The 23,585-nt window shown below is 44.5% G+C and overlaps 1 protein-coding gene and 1 long non-coding RNA gene across 10 annotated transcripts in view; both read right to left on the minus strand.

Annotated features, from left to right (window-relative positions):
• CACHD1 (cache domain containing 1) overlaps nucleotides 1-23,585 on the minus strand; it is a 404,129-nt gene that overhangs the window by 56,252 nt on the left and 324,292 nt on the right. For all 9 annotated transcript variants that reach the window (XR_014808082.1, XM_084964826.1, XM_084964829.1 and 6 more), the window contains 3 exons: nucleotides 10,645-10,771; nucleotides 7,448-7,592; nucleotides 5,842-6,058 (listed from right to left, as the gene is read on the minus strand). Coding sequence is in view for 8 of the 9 variants with exons in the window: in XM_084964826.1 (XP_084820952.1) it covers nucleotides 5,842-6,058; nucleotides 7,448-7,592; nucleotides 10,645-10,771 (489 nt within the window). In the remaining variant the exon portion in view is untranslated. The remainder of the gene's footprint in view (nucleotides 1-5,841; nucleotides 6,059-7,447; nucleotides 7,593-10,644; nucleotides 10,772-23,585) is intronic.
• LOC146402891 (uncharacterized) lies at nucleotides 13,464-20,887 on the minus strand. The gene is made up of 2 exons (XR_014808104.1): nucleotides 19,706-20,887; nucleotides 13,464-17,798 (listed from the first exon to the last, which is right to left on the minus strand). It is a non-coding gene; the product is annotated as an uncharacterized LOC146402891 (long non-coding RNA).

Genomic DNA, 23,585 nt, shown 5'->3' on the forward strand with positions numbered 1-23,585 from the left:
TTTGTAAATTTTCATTTTAGACACTGAAGCGCCCTTTATTACAGAGAACTGAATAATCACTACTGACTTAATGTATCAGCAAATTGTAAAGACAATTTTGATGTTTGAATAATTCTCTAATAAATACTTATTGTAAATTTAAATTGTATATTTATTCATCAGAAATTAGGTAGTGGAAGCTGATGCAATAAAATATCAGAAGCTAGGGAATACCCCTTGTTTTAAACTAGATGTCAGTCTTTTTCCAATGTTATAAATACAGTCTTGTAAATTATTATTGTCATTATTATTATTTTTTGTCTTTTTAGGGCTGTACCTGTGGCATACGGAAGTTCCCAGGCTAGGGGTCTAATTGGAGCTGTAGCCACTGGCCTACACCAGAGCCACAGCAATGCCAGATCTGAGCTGTGTCTGCGATCTACACCACAGTTCACAGCAACGCTGGATCCTTAACCCACAGAGTGAGGCCAGGGATCAAACCCGCAACCTCATGGTTCCTAGTCAGATTCATTTCTGCTGTGCCATGATGGGAACTCCAAATTTTTATTATTTTTTTTACATTATTTTCCATCATGGTCCAACCCAGGAGATTAGACATAGTTCCTTATGCTATATAGTAGGACTTAATTGTTTATACATTATATATATATTTTAAATTTTCAGTTTCTTTTTTATTGTATTTCATTGTTTTATTTTTTATCTTTAGTCTTTTTGTCTTTTAGGGCCGCACCAGAGGCATATGGAGGTTGCCAGGCTAGGGGTTGAAGCGCAGCTGTAGCTTCCAGCCTACACCACAGCCACAGCAACGCCAGATCCTTAACCCACAGAGTGAGGCCAGGGATTGAACCCACGTCCTTATGAATGCTGGTCGAGTTCGTTAACCACAGAGCCACGGCGGAACTCCTCCTATTTTATTTTAAAGTATATTTGATTTGCAGCGTTGTACCAATTTCTTGCTGTACAGCCAAGTGACACAGTCTCATATATATATATATATATATATATATATGAAAAAAATATGCTATATATATTCTTTTTCTCATACGATCTTTCATAATGTTCTATTCTAAGAGATTGGATCTAGTCCCCTGGGTGTACAGTAAGACCTTACTACTTACCCATTCTAAATCTAATAGTTTGCATCTACTAACCCCAAACTCCGAGTCCATCCCACTTCCGCTTCCCTCCCCTTTGGCAACCACAAGTCTGTTCTCTATGTGAGTCTATTTCTGTTTGGTAGATAGGTTCATTTCTGCCATATTTTAGCTTCTACATATCAGTGATGTCATAGGATACTTGTCTTTCTCTTTCTGACCTACTTTATTTGGTATGAGAATCTCTGGTTGCATTCAGGTTGCTGCAAATGGCATTATTGCATACTTTTTTACTGCTGGTATGGATACAACAATATTCCATTGCATATATACCGCATCTTCTTAATCCACTCCTGTTGATGGACACTTAGGTTGTTTCCATGGCTTGGCTACTGTGAATAGTGCTGCTAAGAATGTAGGGGTGCATGTATCTTTTTGAATTAGAGTTTTGTCAGGATAGATGCCCAGGAGTGGGATTGCCGGCATATGATGGTAGTTCTGTTTTAAGTTTTCTGAGGAACTTAAAGCATCTTTTTAAGGTGCTCAACAGCTCACTTAAGCTTCATATGGAAAAAAAATACTACTTGATGTCCTAATAGGGATAATGCAGTTATACCATGAAGCTAATCTAAAGTATGAGGCAAACCATCATCCATGGCAAAGGATGTGTGATAAATTCCTGACTTAAAATGAACACTTGAGTTTTTTTTTTTTTTTTTTTTTTTTGTCTTTTGTCTTTTGTCCTTTTAGGGCCGCATCTGCAGCATATGGAGGTTCCCAGGCTAGGGGTCAAATTGGAGCTGTAGCTGCCAGCCTACGCCAGAGCCACAGCAATGTGAGATCCAACCCATGTCTGCAACCTACACCACAGCTCACGGCAACGCTGGATCCTTAACTCACTGAGCAAGGCCAGGGATGGAACCCTCAACCTCATGGTTCCTAGTCAGAGTCGTTTCCACTGCGCCACGACAGGAACTCCAAACCCGTGAGTTTTCTTACTTAGCTTTATGGTTCTGGATAACATACAGTGTCATTAAGAGCTGGTTTTATGTATAGGCATGTGACTGGAAGGCTATAAGGCCTGCAGCCATTGGCTCCTTTAGCTGCCAAGCTTATTTTCTTACCATCCCAACCATAAGACATACATTCTGCAAGCATCCTCACTGTCTCTGCCCAGTCCCTGACTCTATTCCTGCCCTATCCTTAGGCAAAATTGAGTTATTTTTCTATTTTTAGGTATCAGACCTTCCAAATTTGATATGATTTTTTTCTTTTTTAACTTACTAGGATATCTCCATGGGAACATTAAGCCTTGTGATTAGAATATTAGCGATGAGTAGTTATAGGGACTTGGCTCAGAGCAAAGACACACCATGTACTTGGAAGAAAATGCAGTCCTCTCCATCTAACCAGTCCTTGTCTGAGCCACCAGCATTTCTTGGGGTCAATATCAAAGGGGGAAGAACAATTCAAGCTCCTAACTATCTTATACCTTCTGCTACCAAATGACCCCCTAATCAGTTACTCCTCAAAACAGACCCAGAACAAACAATCCGAATATGTAGTGGTATCAATGCTAAGATCTACCATGGGACTGAAAAAGAGCCAGAATTAGATAAAATTTTTGGATTTTTCTGATGAGTGCAAAGCCACCATGATTTATGCCATGTGGCTTCTGTTCATATGGCCATTGATGTAGGGCAGACACTACTTTCAGGCACTGACTAATCCTTACAATGGCCGCAGGGGAGGTCTTACTCATTGGAACATCCCATCTCTTGGACTTCAAAGAGTGCCAGGTACATAGTAGATGCTAAATAAATGCCTGTGGAGTGAACACATTCAATGATGTCGAGTACAAGCTCCTAAGAGGAGTACGTAGACCCCTCACCACACTGTAGCCAAGGCTAGTAGTGGTCCTTGGCCATCTTTGGGTTTGGGGTCAACTTAGGACGCCTGTGGATTCTGCTCTCTTTTAGCCTCCACTAGAAGTCTTGAGGGAAGCTGAGTATCATCATAACCACAGCTAATATTTATGTAGTGTATATGATGGAATCCTGGATCACCCCTGGTTTACAGATGAGGAAACCAGCCCTGGAGAAATCAAATAATTTACACAAGTTTAGAAAAATTTCAGAGTAGGAATTTGAACTCATGTTGATGGAAATTCAAAACCCACACACTTAACCACTGTGCTACATGCTTGAGAGCACCTCAAACCTCTTTTTAATAAACTGTTTTTCCTAACACTTTTTTTTTTCTTTTTCTTTTTTGGCCACACCCATAGCTTATGGAAGTTCCCAGGCCAGGGATCGAATCTAAGCCACAGCTGTGACCTACACCAGAGCTGCCACAATGCTGGATCCTAAAGCCACTGCGCCGGCCATGGATCGAACACATGCTGCTGCAGAGACAACACTGGATCCCTAATCCACTGCACCACAGAGGGAACTCCCCTGCTATGTTTCTTTCTGTAATTTAATTTGGGTTCTTTCTCCCCTGAACTGCCAGTAGAAGCTGTAACGTGGAGACCCATGAGCTAAACTTTAGAAACATCTTGGCCTAAAAAAAGGCTCCTCTGAGCATTTCAAAAACAGTGCCATAGAAATTTGTCTGAGTCAGTGATGGTCACTCTTCTTGCCATGGTTTTGCTTGCTAACATTGAAAACAAACCAACCAACCAACCCCAAACCCAGAAGAGATATGTTTCCCATCAAAGCATCCCTCTGCTCATGTGCAGGGCAGGTAGGTTTGTTAAGAGGTTTTAGTGAAGTCTCTATCCACAGTTTTAAAACCGGAACACATGGAAACATTGGAAAAGCAAGGGATTTCACATAAAAATCTAGATTTTTGGCTTCTCTGCCAGCACTGGACAGGCATTCCTGCAAGGCAATGAGAGGCTGACCAGAAAAGCAGCTGCCTTTTTGATGGAGCATGCACCCTCTAGCTTATTGTGCTCTGCAAACAATCCTCATGACCCTACCTCAAGGTCACCTGACTCACATTCACTGCCTGGCCGCTGCCAGTTTCACATTTCCGTCCATTGCTTCAATAGTGCAGTCATCAAAATTGGACTTAATTTCTAAAGATGGTCTGATGACCAAAGAATCAAAGAGAAGGAGCCCTTTTGGTGAGGAATGCTGACAGGAAAATGGCACCTGCTAAATGGCATTGCCCAACTAGCCCATCTATTTTGAGTGCTTGAGTGGTCAGTCTGATCCTTTGTCCATATTGAGTTGTGGACAATTTTACACTCAGCCAGCCTGTAGTAGTGGTCTGTGATAGCTAGTGCTTGCCATGGCTATAGGCACAATTCTAAGATGACTCCAATGACCCACACCCTTGCATGACCCCTCCTCTTGAGTGTAATCTGCTTCTGACCAAAAGAATATGGCAAACCTGGTGGGATAGCATTCTTGTGATTGTGCTCCACATATGGCAAAGAGAGAGGGAGTCTGCAGATGTAATTAAGGTCTTACGTTAACCACAAGGGAGAGTAACTTGATTAATTCAAAAGGGAGTGAGAGCCTGATTAGATCAGGCAAGCCTTTTAAAAGAGGGCCTGTGTGAGAGGATTGATGAAAAGATGCTCTCAGAGTTCCCTGGTGGCTCAGTGGGTTAAGGACCCAGTGCTGTGGCGAGGGTTCAATCCCTGGCCTTGATGCTGTGAGTGGGAAACTCCACCTCCCCCCACCCCAAAAAAAGGAAAGAAAAGATGCTCTTTTACTGGCCTTGAAGAAGCAAGTAGACATGAGTTTTACAGTTGTAAGGAAGCGGATGCTGCCAACTATTGAGCTTGGAACGGGTCTCTGAACTTCAAATGAGAACTCAGACCTAGCTGATGCCTAGAATGCAGCCTTGGGCATCCGAAACAGAGAAGCAAGTAAGCAACACAAGGATCCCTGACCCATGGAAACACTGAGATAATGAACTGTGAGAAAACAATATACAGAAACATCAAGCCGACACGCCACCTACCATCACTAGTTGTAACAATTAGAGTCGCTTCTGTCTTTCAAGGGCCCACTGTGTGCCAGGCAATAAGCTGTGCACTGATCTATGCTGTCTTAGTTTTAATGCAGACACACGGAAGAGCTTTATATTCTTTACATTTATCTCAATAGGATACATTCATTTAAAAAAAACAACCTACAAACAGATTGGCGAATATAAAAGAGAAAACGACATAGATTCCTTTCAGCAGTTTCAAAGCATGTGTCTTATATCAAATATCCTTTCCTTTCCTATAGCATGCATCCTAATTCCAGCTTTTCTTTAATACATGAAAATTAAATTAGAGTGCCTTTGTACATTTGAAGGGCTGTGCTCGGCTAAATGACAGCTGGTTAGAAAAAGGAAGGATCAAGGCAAGAATTCGGGCTGCCCAGTTCTGTGCATATGAGTACAAGCAGACATGCACTCTAAGTCACCAAGGAGGCAAGGCTGACAATTAGCATTAAAAAGGATGCAGACATTCCCCTGGGAAATAAACGGGGATATGTTCTTAATAAAGGGGCAGGAAGAAGAGAGAGTGAAGAAATCGTGCAGACAGGGTACCTTTGATGGGAGAAGATGAGAAAATCATAAGATCCTAGTATTAGATGACCATGATGACAACACAAGGAAATTTTAACCCGTCAGTTTAGGAAAAAAATCCCTCTAGACATGGCTGTGTGATCAATTTGCAGTATATTTTTATTGCCATCCTTTATCTACTGGCTTGAGAACTCTGAGCAAATGCACTTACTTGCTTGGAACTTGGTGCTATTGTTTGTGCTTCGAATCAGCTGAAAGGCCTTTTGAAATCCCACGGCGTGCTGCGTGGGGCTGTCCAACGACTTAACGCTGCTTACGAAGCTGGACATTTTCCTTTTTGTCTCACTGGTGGCTGGAGACAGGAACGTCTTATAGCACTGGTCGAGCGAGCAAGTCCTGACGGTGTCTGCCACCGTCAACACAGAGATCTGCAGGAAAAACAAACAAACAAAAACAACTTCTTAGTCTGCCGGGGAAAAGTTTTTGACATTTTGGAAAAGTGAGCCCGAAGAGTGAGACGTCCTCCAGAACAGTTTTGGGGTGTTTAAAATAAATGCCTGGAGGAGTTCCCGTCGTGGAACGAATCCGACTAGGAACCATGAGGGTGCGGGTTCGATCCCTGGACTTGCTCAGTGGGTTGAGGATCCGGCGTTGCCGTGAGCTGTGGTGTAGGTTGCAGACGCGGCTCGGATCCCGCGTTGCTGTGGCTCTGGTGTAGGCTGGTGTCAACAGCTCCGATTGGACCCCTAGCCTGGGAACCTCCATATGCTGCAGGAGCAGCCCTAGAAAAGGCAAAAAAATAAAACAACAAAAAAATAAATAAATGCTTGGAGACACTGATGTATCAAATTTGAAGAGGATTAGTTAAGTATCTGTTTAGGACAGGGAACTTGAGTTCGGTTTTTGTTCCAAGATGAAGTCAGCAATACCGGTGTTGCTCTAGCACATTAAAAACAGTGTTTCACGTGGAGAAAACTCTTGGCAAGTACTCTCTTGATTTTTCAGCTGGAGGTGGGGGTAAGGGTAAGAGGCACAGAGTGTGTGTTTTAAGCAGCAAGATGAGTGAGTAAAACCTTAGTGCTGGAAAAGTCAAAATGATGAAGCAGAAAATGTCCACAGGTAATAGATTATCATTAGCTGTAAGCATGCCTATCTCTGTGGTGTCACAGAGATTAGTAAGGCTCTAGTAGCCTTCTTTTCTCCCTTACTTCTCATCAATCTTGAGATAAAGTCCAGGCATCCATCAGCATCTAAGCCCTCGCCCTGTTCCTCCCTCAGTATAACATCCAGGGTGAAAGTCATAGCTAATTAGAAGTCTTAACAGGAAGTCTAAGACTCATTTTGGTGGGGATGGTTTCAAAAAGAGATTGGAACCAGTGTTGGCAGCTGCTTCCTCAAATACTAGAATAAAAACCAAACCACTCTCTTTTCCCAAAGTCATCTTTAATGGTGGATTTGAAAATACATATCAAGGAGTTCCCGTCAGTGCCTCAGCGGTAACAAACCCTACTAGTATCCATGAGGACACAGGTTTGATCCCTGGCCTTGCTCAGCAAGTTAAGGATCATGCATTGCTGTGAGCCTTTGTGTAGGTCACAAATGGGGCTTCTGGTGTTGCTGTGGCTGTGGTGTAGGCTGGCAGCTACAGATCCCTTAGCCTGGGATCATACTTGTGCTGTAGGTGCTGCCCTAAAAAAAGACAAAAAAACCAAAAACCAACCAACCAACAAAATCGAAAACAGAAAGTACCTTGAAAAAGATCGGGGGCGGGGGGGGGGGGTGCGGAGAAGGTGGGCTGTCACTAGAGTCATGGTTACCTTATCGTGTTCATCAATGGCGCTGAGGATGACCTGGGCAGCATCCTTGGCGATCTGCAGCTGGGTGTCGGTGACAGACGCTCCGTGGTCCAGGATGACTACTATGTGCTTTGACTGTGGCCGGACTGTAGAAACGTAGATAGGTCTAGAAGGAGAAGAAGCTTTTTGGGGTCAGTCCTGGTTTAGATTAAAGGCCTCAACACAGCGGTGAGCGCTACCCAAGGGCAGGCACGCTGGTCTCCATGGGTGGGGGTGGCACAAGGATGGAGAGACCAGAACGGCAGGAGAAACTGCATTGCAACAACAACACTTCTGGACAACTGCGTGTGTGTGTGTGTGTGTGTGTGTGTGTGTGTGTACGCAGAAGAGGGATCGGTAACTTTTTTCTTCCAAAGATTAAAGGTACTGGGAGAAGGTTTTAAGAAGCAAACTGTCTGGAAGGCTGGTTTTTGTCAGCACCTCCGAAAGTCCACCCTCAGCGCTGAGGGGGGTGATGCTGCAGATGGGTACCCAAACATCCTGCTACAGGAACTGCCAGGGGTGGCCCCACTGGCGGCAGAGAGGGCATAGCATGGAGAAAAAAGTCCCCAGGCCAGGGTTGGGCCCTCCCCAGCCGATTTCGAGGGGGCGTGGCTAAAACAGAGCCAGCCAATCATCTGTGCGCACACTGCAGCTCTAAACAGCAGGTTTGGTTTCTCTCTCCCCAGACAAAGGCCACTGCAGCGAGGGCCCTTTTCCTTTTTGTCCTGAAGCAATTTACACAGGTCAGCCACCAAAAGGCCCCTTATCTGAGCATTTAAAATTGTGCCATCAAATTGGTCCAAGCCTGTGATAGCCACTCTTCTTGCCAGGTTTTTGTTTGCCCACATTGAGGAAAGGGGGCGGGGGGGGGGGGGAAGGGGGTTCTGCAGAGGAGAAATGCCTCCCTTCAAAGCCGCCTTCTTTGGGCTTGTGTGCAGTGCGGGCAGGTTTGTGAGAAGAGGTTTAATGAGGTCTCTATTCACAGTTTTAAAGCTGGAACAAATTAGAGGGAGCTTAAGAGAGCAAATCAGCCTCGGGAGAATTCTCTCCTTTATTGATACCCTTAAAACACTAGATTTAACTGTGAAATGTTAGATGCCAGTTGAGTCACAAAAGCCTGGGCACAAATGAAGAAATATAGGCGAGGTACTAAAAAATCTCAAAATCAGGTCAAGCTGACACTAATTGTTCTCAAGCCAAAAGTCCTACATTAATTCTAAAGTACTACGTTATTTTCACGAGTCCATACCGCCCAGCCAAGTAGGGAAATGGGATAAAAAGAATCCAGGAGAGATGGCTACAGAAAAGTAAAAAAGTAGGTTCTCAAGTGAGGTGAGTAGATTTTTTTTTTTTTGGACATACCTCCTTCTTTCCAACTCACATGAATGAAAAACAGAATATATGTTCACATTGTCACAATAAATTGTTACGCTGCTTCAGTAGGCTACATAAATAGCAGCCTTAACTGGAAAATCTGGGAAGCAGTCCTCATAATGTGATGGGCTCCTTTCTGGTGTGCTCTGGGAACCCACTCCACGTCAAAGGATGGAGAGAACTTGTAAAGGGCTCGGAGGAGAGCAGGACAGATACAGAGATGACAAGAGCAATCTATGAGGAGAGGAACTCAGATCACTGAGCCAAGGGAACAGAGGCTTGAAGACTGATTTAATGCATATTTAGGGCAGAGATGCATGAAACCTTCTGAGTGTAGGTGGATGGTCACGTGTGACAAGGTGATGCTTTTCCTTTTGGCCCATCCCTCACAGGCAATTCATTAAAAGCAGAATGCCACCTAATTGCTCTTCTTAGAAGTAAATGAGAATTAGATGGTTTCTGGTGTCTTTGGCCTCTCGGAGAGTTAAGGCAGACCAGAAGCCAAAAGGTCACAGATTCTGGTACCATCTCCAAGACTGCCAAGTATGGAACTATACAAATACAGCAAATGTCTTTCTAGGAAAAGTATAGAAGATGTTTTTCCTTGGGGACCATTTTAGATACCTTTTTTTCTCCTCTTCCAGTTGTATTGAGATGTAATTGATATACAGCTCTGTGTAAGTTTAAGGTGTGTAGCAGCGTGGTTTGACTTACATACATCATGAAGTGATTATCACAATAAAATTAGTGAAGAGATATGACTTAAAGATGGAGAGAAGCTAAAACGGCAGTTAAGTTAGACTCAAAAAAAAAAAAAAAAAATGGCATGAAGGAGTTCCCGTCATGGCGCAGTGGAAACAAATCCGACTAGGAACCATGAGGTTGTGGGTTCGATCCCTGGCCTTGCTCAGTGGGTTAAGGATCTGGTGTAGGTTGAAGAGGTGGCTCGGATCTGGTGTTGCCGTAGATGTGGTATGGGCTGGCAGCTACAGCTCTGATTAGACCCCTAGCCTGGGTACCTCCGTATGCTGCGGGTGCAGCCTAAAAGGACAAAAGATTAAAAAAAAAAAAAGGCATGAAAAAAGGGCATCTTGCGCTAGTTCCAGCAGTTGTGGCATCAGACATCTGCAAAAGGAAAACTGCAGGGATTCAAAAGTATTTTGGCCTAAAGGGTTCTGTAAATTGCTGAGTCTTGTCAGGCAAATCATCTCGTCATTACCGCCCTTCTGGCTCAGGGGTTAGCATCTTAAGTCATTTCCTGAGAAAAGCAGGATGTTAACGATCCTTAATCCTGTGTTTTCTGGACTGGCCAGAAAACTTTTGAGTAGCTGAGGCGTGCATGTAAATTTCAAAAGGATGGCTGAGCCCATTATCACAGAAAGGAAAGTGGAGAATCACAAACTCTGTTCTGAGATATGCTGTAAAGTCTCCTAGGCTAGGGCTGCACTTAAGAGAAAGGATTGTCATTTGTCTCTTAACAAAAGTGTCTGACTTTTTCAAAAGCAGACTGTTAAGTTGAACTGTTTGTCTCAAAACAGTGTAGAGGCTTCAAAATGTTTGATTTCTTTAGTAAATACCTCGTTTTACTTGGCTTGTTAGATAGTTCTGGAAAAGCTCAGGGCTTCATCATTTGCCCTTTCCCAGCTTTTCCACACCCACATATGTGAAGTAGTGAAATCATTTCAGAACGAGTTTCTGAAACCAGAGTTTGGAGGCAGAACCGTGTATGAATGAGGAGTCTATATTTTATACAGATTACTCTTACGCAGTAATTAAAACTTGGGCAAGCCAAGTCCACATACCTACTGCGATGCTCATAGCTGCCCTTACACCGGAACTTGTGTGCTGGGAAAACAGTGAAAATTCCTTCTTCCGAACTGAAATACTGCCACTTAATTCCAGGGTTGGATTTCAGGTTGTCTGCAAGAACTGGAGGAGGGGGGAGAAGAAATACAACCACCACATCCACAGGTGCACGCAGGCACTGCGCCTCAGGCATCTGTTTTGCATAAATGGTTTGGAGTATGAAGAAATCCCTCTAGATATGAGGCTATAAATTTTCTACTAAACATTTTCTTTCTATCCCTTAAAAAAATACCCCATGAATAGCAAAGGCAATGAATGTTTCAGTCAAGGGGAACAATTACTCTTAGCACTGTATGGTGACACTATAGATCCTGGATTATTTTTCCAGCATGAATGATTCATTTGCATTAATCTCTCTCCTCACTGGGCTGGTCCCTGTTGGGCCAGTGTGTACTTGCTGGCTTGGGGTATGTTCTCTAACTGGGGAAATCAGTGATATTAATAGGCTCGTCTCCAGAGGGACTAGGCTTGTGGCCTTGACCTTGTTCGCTTCGTAATGAGGGAAACAGCATCGATGGTACTTGAAAGGCCAGAATCATGATCAAATAGCTTACAGGATAATTCCAATGTGCCAGCACCAGAAGAGAGGCTCTTCATTACGTTATTTCATTTAATCCATAAAACAGCCCTTGGGCGAATGTGGTATTATACTGCTTACTTTGGAGATGAGAAAATAAACTGGGATTCAAATCTGGGTGTCCTGGCTCCCGGGGTTCTGTACAGCACGTGGAATGGCCTCCCTTCCTAAGTGTGACTGATCTGCAGCTGGAGAGGCAGCTATCTTTTTGTGTGCAACCCTTTTTGTGTGCACCTCTCCATGACGCCTTTCTATCCTCTCCTGCAATCAGAGTTCTCTCTCTTCTCTGACACCCTGTCCGTCCCACGCCAACTCACCTGTGTAATATACACTACATGTGTAGGGTACTGCTTTACATGCTGCGAGACATACAAAGATGAGCAGAAAACCAGCCCTCCTGTAATAAGCAATACACCAGAAGAACTATATAGAGGAAAATGGAGCAAAAAAAGAAAAGTATGAGGTGTATTTGACGAAAACTAAGCTCTGAATGTCACACGGCCATTCTTTAGTCTGGCTCAGCAAACTTCTGGAAAGGGTCAGGTAGTCAGTGACCTGGCTTTGCAGACCACGTGGCCTCTGTCCCGACTGTTAAACACTGGTTTGTGGTGCAAAAGCAGCCACAGACATCTCAAAGGACGTGTTCAAAGTATCCTTGCAAACATCCGTGGCAAGCCGGACTAGGTCAGTGGTCCTTCAATGACTCCAGATAAAATATACTACGTGGGGGGCCCAGGCACGCTCAGTGCCTCAGGCCTTTTGGCAGGTGCCCTGCCTGACACACACCAAGGAGCTAGAGCCCACGACGTGCACAAAAATCCTAGGTGTAAACAGTGACTCTCCCCAGGTTCCAGATGAGGAAACAGGCTGAGAGAGGCTTGCGGATGTGCTTGAGGTTTCAGAGTAGATGAGAGGGGAGTCGAGCTAGTGTAGGACCAGGACGCCCGGCCCCTCTCCACTGTGCCAGGCGACCGGATCGAGGTCACTACCTGGACTCAGCTGACCAGCCTCTTTCTGGAGCCCTATGTCTGGCGTGAGTGCAGGTAACCACGGAAGAGGTTATCTCTCCACCTCGTCTCCCGGGGGTCTGAGCATTAACCTTGATCTCATGTTAGCTCTTCTCCAGGCAGCCCAGCCAACCCCGCCATAAAAAGGCAAACACTGCCTTTGGAAGTAAAGGAAAGCTCGGTGACCTCATTTCAAAGTAACATCTGTAACAATAAACAGGCTACAGGGAGACTATTAAAAGGGAAGCCAATGAGAGCACGCATGTTTTAAACATAAATCAGAATTCACACAGTGCATGATACATGTAGCCTTACCACAAAACATCATTCTGGTTCCTTATAAGCATTCCAAGCACTAGAGCCTAAGCACCGGGCTAGGTTCCTTCAACCCTCCTGCTGAGAATTCCTTTGGTATCTGATTAAATTTCATCTGCTCTTCAGCACTAGCGGAAGAGGACAGCTATGATGGTAACGAGGATCCCAGGGCCCAGAAGCAATCAATCTGTCATTATGGTGTGCACCCCAGGGGGGCCCTTGCCTGACCTGGAGGTGGATGGCAGCAGCCCTGTTATCTATGTGGGCAACCCAGAGGTGGCTTCCCCCATTCATAGGAGTCAGAAAGGCGGTCCGAGCACGGGATAACTCGGGCTGGGGTCCTGCACACGCGCCCTTTCCTCAGAAATGCGGGAAGCCCTCCCGGAAAGAGAGCTGGACAGAAGCCCAACCTGTCGGACCACAATGCGCAACACCAGGCTTTAAGTTATCAGTGGGCGGGGTGTGTATCTGTCTAAACTGCTCTGCACACCTACCTCGAACAGACACATGTGAAGGGTGCATTTGATGGCTTTTCCTCACGGATGCTTAACCCGCGAGACAGAGGTTATGACACTTCTCCGGCATTTTACCTCTTGCCGCTTTCTAGTTAGAAGTATTGTCCTTACCGGTAACTTTTCGAACCACCATCCTTAGATTCAAAGATCCTGGACAGTGAGAGCTATATCGAAGCCATTTCAATACCCCTGAAGCAGAGATACCCAGTGTTTTTTTTTTTTTTTTTTTTGGCCATGCTTGGGACGTAAGGAAGTTCCTGGACCACAGCAGTAACCAGAGCCAGCGACAAGCCAGGTCCTTAAGCCATTGCACAGCCAGGGAAATCTGTGATTCCCAGATCTTTTCACATCGGGATGTGCACATTCTCTATGATTCCTGCAGCACACAGGCTGGGAAGATCTATGCGGAAGTACTCCTTGTTGAACGTTTTGATATTTTTGTTCAGTAACTTCTAAAATCTAACTTTCCTCTAATGCCAAATCTAAGGAAACATAAATATTATGATTAAATCAATATAGAGCAAGAAATGTTAAACTCCCTTCTCCCAACACCACTGCCAATGCAACCATTACAAAAATAGGAAACGGAGAGAGAAAAAGCCTGCTTGTCTGATGATTTCATGGGACTATGTATGTCAAAACAGATCCACTGTATTCTGCTACACATGTGAAATTTATTAATTGTTAATTAGACCCCACTGAAGCTGATTTGATAATAAAATTGTGAAAATTAAGCATCGAACAAACTAGATTTATATTTATGTTGATTTTTTTATAATGACTAAATTTGCTATTATACCCATTTTACAGATAAACAAAACTAGCTTGCTCAGAGCCATAAGGGCAGAGTCATTATTTGACCTAAGTGCCTGCCTCTGAAGTCCTGGCTCTTTGCAGAATCCTGCAGTACTTCTACATGTCAATAAGTGATACACGCTGAATGAATTAGCAATCAAGAGATAAAAAGCACCACTGAGTACTTCTTGAGAGGCAGAATAAATATATAAACATGTGGATGATTCTCAATCAAAATAATCAGTTGCTTTCATTTGTAAATAGACAGTTTAAATAAATAAAATTAATGAGACACTTGACAAAAAGGAATGATTTCAAAATAAGACATAAGGCTAACATGAACATTTAATCGTGTGAGAAAAAAACAAGCTTCTGAACTGCCACAGCTGGAACACACAAGCTGGGAGTCCAATGCCAGGGGCTTCACCATTGACCCACAGGCTGGTTTACCTGGAAAATGGCAGACACAAGCTACAGCTTAGAAGGTAGAGTTGATAGTAATTGCAGCCCTCAGGACTATGTGACATCAAACAAAAAACAGCATGTTGTAGATAATAAAAGGAGTTTGTATTTGACGAGAAATATAGGGCAAGAAACTCTTACTTTGTGTGTGCTCAGCAGTTTATAGAGATGTAAGCCTGATGTGTCTTTTTCTCTCAATGTTGGAACTAAGCAACCAGGAGTTCCCTGGTGGCTCAGGGGGTTAAGGACCTGGCATCGTCACTGCTGTGGCTCAGGTCACTACGGTGGCGCGGGTTCGACCCTGGCCTAGGAACTTCTGCATGTTGTGGGTGTGGCCAAAAGAATTGAGCAAGCATAAGAAAGCCCTTGGGACCTGAGCCCAGAGCTATGTTGCACTTCCTAGTTAATTCAAGTTGGCACTTAGGAACTAGAAGGGAGACCCCGATAAATAGAACGGACCAGGAATAAGAAGCCAGGGGGTTAATGTCCCATCTCTGGCTGGCACGCTGTCCGATCTTCAATTTACTTCTCTATACAGCATCCAAAGGCATCTTTCTGAAATGGAAATCAAATCCCACCACTGATTTGCTTTCAACTTTTCAAAGATCACCCACTTAACGATGCCTAGTTTTAAATGCAAACCGGATCAGGCCGGCACCATCTGGCCCCTTCCTACTCCCCAACCTCACCTTTCCCCTTTGCAATGCACTACATGGAACATTAAGAGCTACGTCTTTGAGTTTTGCAAATATGCCAATCTCTTTGCACCTGGTGATCCTTAGACCCAGAACAATTCTCAGAGAGCTTCTCTGAGCATGCTCAGTGTTTACCCCCCCTCACAACCCCTGGTATTTTCCTGCACAGCGAAAACTGGAAAGTTTGCTGTATTTGTTTTTGTAGCTATTTATTTCATGTCTCTCACGCAGAGGAGCGGTCAGTGCTGGTGGGAGGGCAGGAGCCAAGTCAATTTGGTTCATCACATTCCCAGAGCCTGGCACATGCCCAGTTTGTAGGACACCCCTGGTCAGTGTTTGCTGAGTGACCCCGTGAATGATGATCTTGGCCAAGGCTTTCTCTTCACCCCTGTCCCCGTGAGCATCACAGTCTCCTCACCTGAAAAGATTGGGACAAGATGTGCCCGGAGACCCTTTACAACCCAGAGACAGAGTTCCCGTTGTGGCCAAGCACTTTATGAACCCGGCTAGTGTCCATGAGGATGATGGTTCGATCCCTGGCCTCACTCCGTGGGTTAAGGATCTGGTGTTACCATGAGCTGTGGTGTAAGTCACAAATGTGGCTCAGATCTGGCCTTGCTATGGCTGTGGTGTAGGCCAGCAGCTGGAGCTCACATTCAACCCCTAGCCTGGGAACCTCCATATGCTGCAGGTGCAGCCCTACCAAGACAAAAAAGACACCCAGAAAAAAGGGGTACGAGGGTAAAGAATGGAGGCCAATAGGAAGGAAGTAGGTGGATTTACACTTAGAGTTTTCATCAGCTTTGTGAAAGGAAAAAAGGACATACCTTCTCACTTCCTCTTGGCTCAGAGGCTTGTAGGTCAATCCTATGAGATTATTAATGGCGATTCAAGACTTTTCGAGAGTCCAAATGAAGAAACATTTAAATGAAAATGGTGAAGAACACTTCATTTGGCCTTCAAAGAATGAGGAGCTCCCTGTGATGCTCCTGGTTCTTGAAAGGGAAGCTCTATCCATTTCAGCTCCTTCAACAATCCTACGCTTCCTGTGCTAATTATGAGACCAACAATTCTGCCTACCCACTGGCTTATTTTCCCCTTGACAAACTGTTATCAGATAAGCAGCTGAAAGGCTCTGCCTTTCCTCTTTCCAGGCACTCCTGAATTCCTGTCTATTGACTCTCAAGATCTGCCTGCCCACAGTGTCCTGAACTGTCTGTGGCTAATTGTAACAAATGGGCCCCAGATTCCACGGTCCCCACATAGTTTCCTTCCAATTTTATCATCTACGTCTGACGGGTTCTTAGGTCTCTCCAGTCAAAACCAGACCAAGCCTGTTCCCAAACTCCTTGCCTGCCTTGTTTTCATGCTTCAAGCACCGGGCCAATGAGGAAGAGACGGATTACAAACCGCTTGTAGTTGGGTTGTGATAGTAACGTTTCTCAATAATGTTATCCAGCAGAGGTAGGGAGGGAAAAAAGGAAAATCTACTGCAGTGAAAGCTTGGGCTCTCACTTCGAGGAACTCTGCACGTTCTGACGCCCGGTCCAACACTGCTTAGCAAAACGCACCAGAGCTGCCTGCCTTGCACAGCCGGCCAAATGTAAAATGCAAGAGCTGTCCTAAATACACAGGAGTTGCAGACACACAAAAACACACATACTTCCCCGACAGCCCAGAAATTACACAGCACCTTTCAGCAATATCCTGTGTAATAGCAATCTTGGGGAAGGAAATAAACATACATCTTGAGGACTCCAAACAAAATTTCTGGCGTTATACCCCATCACACCTTTCTAATTCCTACTCCTCACTCACATCCTGAGTATCGCTTTACCCTGCATTTGGAGGGGCCGTATTTCATGCACCTCCAGATAGTATTTATGCTGTTCCAGAAGGTGTAAGCGTATTGAGTGCTTGAACATGTACCAGGCGCTTGGGCTATGTCTTTTTTTTTTTTCCGTATTACCTAAGTTAATTCCTATAACAACCCCATGAGGTCAGTTTTATTATTTAGGAAACCAAGGCATATAGAAGTTAATGTTCCCTAGCTAGCAAGAGCCAGAATGTGGAGGTTTACCAAAGAGATGCTATCATTCTTGTTTTGTAACTAAGGATATTCTGGCTCAGCGTGAAGAGGGACTTAAGCTTTGAGCCTGGAATGGGATCCAGGCCACGGAGCCCTCTGATTCTTCTGCTACACTGATGTTAGCTAAAGCCCACTGCCAAAGTTAGAGTCATAGCAGCTGACCCAGCCATCTCACTGCATTTACTTCAGTCTAAATACGAAGGAGAGGCCATCCACAAATCTCTGATTCTGTTCCAAGTTCACAGCTCGTCGTGTCCATTCTAAGCTAACTATACAATGTCAAATAACCCATCCGCTCTGTCCTTCATTCTGCTGACACAGCCTGGTCATGGGCTCAGACACCCCAGAATAAATTTCTGAGGCCATCTGAAATCAGCACAGCATCTACTGCTTTGCCCTCTCCTTTGGGCAGACCATTCCCAGAGGATCCAAAGGTCAAGGTTGTTTCCACACAGTCCCAGAAGGAAAAAGAGAAAATGAAGAGATGGAGTTGTCAGGACTGGCCAATCAGCTTTTGAAACCTACAGGTTCCCAAGCTTCACCAAGCCCTCATCCTGACTCCCTAGGTCTGGGTTGGGGGCCAAAGAATAGGTTTTTATTTTATCCTTGGCTGTGCCTGCATCAAGTGGAAGTTCCTGGGCCAGGGATCAAACCTGCACCACAGCAGTGATCTGGGCTGTTGTAGTGACAACCCCTAACCCACTGTGCCACAAGGGAACTCCAAGAATGGGTATTTTTGACCTATTAATTCAGGTGACTTTGATGATCAGCCAGGTTTGGGACAACTAGACCGAGACATTAAACTCCACTGTCCTGACCATTGTGCCTTAGCTTCTCTTGCTTTTTAAACTCTCTGTCTTCAGCGTATAAATATCTTTAAATTGTCCTAACTTAAGAAACTATGATCAGCAGAGTTAACAGTAAAACCCTCCCCACTGTGCAATCCGAAATCAGCACAGGGTCTACTGCTAGTTATCAGTGACCTTACACCTTTTCTCTGCCAAGCAACTTGGAAGGGTGGTCTGCCTGGAGTCTCTGCTTCCCCCCATCCCATTCACCACGCATTTAACCTCTGCTCACACCCCGGCCCCCCTTCAGTGCCTCCTCCTGCTTCTGGATGAGCAAGTCCACCCCCAGGCTTCTCTTCTCCTGGGTGAACTGCCCTTCCGTTCATTCCCCACAAAGGGCTCGTGCCTGCCCTCCCTAAAGTCTGGCAGCTGGTTGACTTCAAGCTTTAAAAAACAAAACAAAACAAAGCCCTCAGATTGATACACAAAGCCCATGAAAATCTGATTTAGTGCTATGTTCATTTTCTATTAGTTATTCCCTCTTACCCAGTAATCTGTTCTGGCTGCATTTTTTTTTTCTCTTTCCTCTTTCCCTTTCCTCTCCCTCCCTTCCTTCCTTTTTTCCCTTCCTTCCCTCCTCCCTTTATTTTCTTTCTTTCACAGACTCTGCAATGGCAAATGTGTTTGTCACAAGCACATCACCTGGATAATACCTACTGTGTTTTAAGGCTCAACGCAGGCTCAAGGTCAGGGTCAGCTGGCTCGGGTTTACCCTTATCACGACCTTTTATCACACTCAGGCTCACCTTATCATTCAGCACTTATCATTACCGAGCAAAACAGCCACTTGCCTGTTGATCTCCCTTCTCCTTCCTAGTGTCCCCAACACGCAGAGGACTAGGTTGTGAACTCTCTGAGGGGAGGAATTCCGGCCTCATCACCCCGGGGTCTGCCACAGCAACTACCAGGAAGCTGTCACCTAAGAGAGCCTTGCAGTGAGGGAGAGAGATGGAGGAGTCAGGCTTGGTTCTGGTGTCCGGCTTTGGTACCGAGCAAAATGAAGCTGCTGCTAACTGACATATGGGCCACGGGCAGGAGGAGGAGGTCTGGGTGGGAAGAAAGAAGAATGTAGGTTTGGTCTTTGATATAAAGGGTCTGAAACATCAGCAGGCAGAATACGGTCAGTGATGGGGAGACGTCTCTTTTTGTTCAGATGTCTATTGTAAGGAGCCCATTGCACTGGGACACATACTTTTAGTCACATCAATAGCAACACTTTGTTGTTTGGCTTTAGGGAGCTCAGTTTAACTTCTCTGGGTCTGTTTCTCCTCTATAATACTGAGTGACTATTTTTCCTTGGTATCCATGGTAAGAATAAGACAAAAGTATAAAATGGTTTTGCAGGAACCAAGAAGCAGTGGATGGATTTTCTTCTGTGTATTGCATGTCTGACATCACCATAGTCACTGTCACACAAATAATACCATTCCTCTGGTTAGTCTGTCTCTACAGACCTGAGACCTGAGTTGATATTAAGCGAAGCTAAGGAAACCGGTGCTGACTCACAGCACATCACAAATACATTCTTTTCTTCACTAAGGTCCTTTCAAGAGTCTTGATTACTCCATTATAAAGATGAGACAACAAAAGGGAGTTCCCTGGTGGCTGAGTGGGTTAAGGACCTAGTGTTGTCAGTGCTGTGGCTTGACTTGTAGCTGTGGTACAGGTTTGAGCCCTGGCCCAGGAACGTTCACATGCTGTGGTGTGGCGAGGAAAAAAAAAAAAAAAAAAAAAAGGAGAGAGAGAGAGACACACAACAAAAATACAAAGAAAATCCTAGTTCTATCCATTCATTTACTCATTCAATAAGCATTTATTGTGTACCTGCTATAGGCAAGGCCCTGGATTGAGCATTTGATATACAAAAAAATAAAAGGAGCATGATACAGATGTCCAACACAGTTAAAATCCTCTCAAAAGAATGTACAAGAATGTATGGAACTATCTCAGAAAACCAAATACAGAACTACCATATGATCTAGCAATTCCACTCCTGGGCATATTTCTGGACAAAACGTTCATTGAAAAAGATACATGCAACCCACGTGTTCATCGCAGCACCATTCATAATAGCCAAGACATGGAAACAGCCTAAATGTCAGTCAACAGATGAATAGATTAAGAAGATGTGGTACATATATATGATGGGATACTACTCAGCCATAAAAAAGAATGACGTAATGCCATTTGCAGCAACAAGGGTGGAACTAGAGACTCATACTGAGTGAATTAAGTCAGAAAGAGAAAGACACCATATGATATCACTTATACGTGGAGTCTAAAATATGGCACGAATGATCTATCTACAAAACAGAAACAGACCATGGACGTGGAGGACAGACTTGTGTTTGCCAAAGTCTGGGGGGGGGGGAGTGGGATGGATTTGGAGTTTGGGGTTAGGAGATGCAAACTATGGCATTTGGAGTGGATAAGCAATGAAATCCTACTGTACAGCACAGGGAACTATATCTAGTCACTTGTGATGGAGCACGATGGAGGATAATGTGAGGAAAAGAATGTATATATATGTGTGACGGGATCACTTTGCTGTATAGCAGGAATTGACAGAACATTGTAAATCAACTATAATAAAAAAATAAAAATTAGGATTTCCTGTCGTGGCTCAGTGGTTAACAAATCTGACTAGGAACCATGAGGTTAAGGGTTTGATTCCTGGTCTTGCTCAGTGGGTTAAGGATCCGGCATTGCTGTGAGCAGTGGTGTAGGTCGCAGATGGGACTCAGACCCCATGTTGCTGTGACTCTGGTGTAGGCTGGCAGCCACAGCTCCAATTAGATGCCTAGCCTGGAAACCTCTATATGCCATGAGTGCAGCCTAGAAAAAAGACAAAAAAAAAAAAAAAAAAAAAAAAAAAAAAGAAGAATATGCAAGAGTAAGATAATAAAGAACTATAGCTGCGCTGACACACTCTGAAGGGTCCCCTCAGCTCCAAGCTCTTCTGGGGGTGGCTGAGGGTTCTGCTGAGGCTGTACCTCACCCATCTTCTCTTCCTGCTCAATCTTGCTTCCTTCCCTTTCTCCACAGGCTGCCCATCTCCACTTCAGGGTCTGCCTCCTGGTACACCCAACCTGCTACAACAGACAAGGAATTCGTACCTAGAGGGTCAGAGAAGATGACAAAGAAGTTGGGCTCTAAGGAATAAGAACCATGTTACCAGTCAGAGAAGGCAGGCATTGGACGCTAGGGTGACCCCATAACAAGAGCAAAGCACGAAGGAGTGATAAAAGCTGGGGATGGGAAGCAATGAAAGTGGTTTCCTGGGGATACAGCACAGAGGGCTTATGGAGGAGGAGAGGAGCAGAAGGTGAAACTAAAAGGGTTCCGCCTTTATCTCAGAGGTAAAAGGAAGCCATCAGAGGTTTTTGAGAAATGGAGTTATACAGCAGCAGCTACTTTCTTTTCTATTCTTTTTTTTTTTTTTTTTAAAGGGCCACACCTGCAGCACATGGAGGTTCCCAGGCCAGGGGGTTGAATCGGAGCTGTAGCCACTGGCCTACACCACAGCCACAGCAATGTGGGATCCAAGCCACGTCTGTGACCTACACCACATCTGACAGCAACACCAAATCCTGAACCTACTGAGTGAGGCCAGGGATTAAACCTGTGTCCTCATAGATACCAGTCAGATTCACTGCAACTGAGCAATGATGGGAACTCCTAGAGCAGCTATTTTCAAAATACCTGCAAGTTCAGGATGTAATGAAAATGAGAAAGAGTAGAAGAAGAAAAACCTTTTGGGAAGTTTCTCCATTCATTTATCTTCTTGAAAAGCAATGAAGACTTAAGTTTACGGCACTGGAGTGAAGAAATAAAGGGGATTCAAGATACTCTAAGCCAAGTTTCCCCTTCAATGAAAAGGATAACAAGACCTATGATACAAGGGGGTACGATGAGCAGGAAGAGGGACATGCAGGTAGATGCCTAGCGAGGTGTCTCGTAAATTATAAATACTTAACATATATCTGATCGCTCATGTTCTCTTATGGTCAAAACTGTTAAAACCTGAAGTATGGGGTAGAAAAAGGCAAGACAGAATTCCTCATTTAGTAAAGAGAAGGATACCAATGATACCCTCCAGATTGCTCTCGTTTGTTTGTTGAATTTTGGAGGTAGCTACAGGATAGTCATAGAGGAGTTCCCGTCATAGTGCAGTGGTTAACGAATCCGACTAGGAACCATAAGGTTTCAGGTTCGATCCCTGGCTTCGCTCAGTGGGTTAAGGATCCAACATTGCTGTGAGCTGTGGTGTAGGATGAAGACGCGGCTCGGATCCCACGTTGCTGTGGCTCTGGCGTAGGCTGGCAGCTACAGCTCCAATTTGACCCCTAGCCTGGGAACCTCCATATGCCACAGGAGCAGCCCTAGAAAAGGCAAAAAAAAAAAAAAAGGATAATAGAGAGCTATTGGTGACTCAATAAACTACCCCAGAAACAGGTCAGGGCTGGAGACAGAGATCCAGAATAGAGCAGCATGTGCGTGGAGCTGGGGGGCTCCTGAACTTGAGAACATTCAGGGAGGTAACACTTTGCAAGTGGAGGGAGGTGGTGAAGAGAGGACAGGTGGGGACATCTACCTTAGGGAAAAGGAGCTCCAGAAGAACGATGAAAAAGCACAGGGAAGAGAAGTCAGGGGATAAAGGCACAGAACCATGGTATAGAACCTAGAAAAAAATATGATCGAGTTTTGGAAAAGCAGCCTACATATCCATCGCTACACAGCCGTCAAGTGAAACTGTGGAGAGTCCCTTGAAATTCTCCAGGGGAGCAATGATACAGTGAAAAGCTGGGACAATCTAAATACCGAACTGGAGCAAAAGGGTTCATTCAACCAGGTCACACAATCATTACTGCAGTGATCTCTAAGTATATTTAGGCAGATACAAAAGAATGTTACAAAAATGTCTGCTAAGGAAAAAACAAATCCCAAACCAGGCTACATCCATTACGATTCCTCGTAGGCATTTTGGAGAAAGTACGTGTGTGTGTGTATATATGAGAATATAGGTAGCTAATCTGCTAAATTTAGTGTAAGAGGGTTGTTGTGAGAAATTACAATACTGGACTTTGAAGTAGCTCTCAGGATTGGAACAGAGCTTGAAGGGGAATCCGGGAGAAGAAGCGGACCCTCTGTTTATCTGTGTATTTAGTCTTGTGTATAAACATATATACCCCCAGTCATGAATGTGAAAAGAATCATATAACCTCAAGAATCAAGATTTCTAGGAGCTCCCCTTGTGGCAAGTGGGTTAAGAATTTGAACTAATATCCACGAGGATGCGGGTTTGATCCTTGGCTCTGCTCCATGGGTTAAGGATCCGGCATTGCCGTGAGCTGTGGTGTAGGTCAAAGACGTGGTTCGGATCTGTCATTGAGTGGCAGATGTAGCTCCGATTCAACCACTAGCCTGGGAACTTCCATTTGCCGCAGGTGCAGCCCTAAAAAACCAATAAACCAAACCAAACCAAACAAAAAAAGGACTCAAGATTTCTAAGTGACAGAATAATTTGGAGCTGTTATGGGAGTTCCCATCATGGCTCTGTGCAAAGGAATCTGA

This window comes from Sus scrofa, chromosome 6 (assembly GCF_054392235.1).
Source record: "Sus scrofa isolate SSC_HxYL_T2T_F1_AM1 chromosome 6, Sscrofa_HxYL_maternal_Yorkshire_Landrace_v2.0, whole genome shotgun sequence".
NCBI lineage: Eukaryota > Metazoa > Chordata > Mammalia > Artiodactyla > Suidae > Sus > Sus scrofa.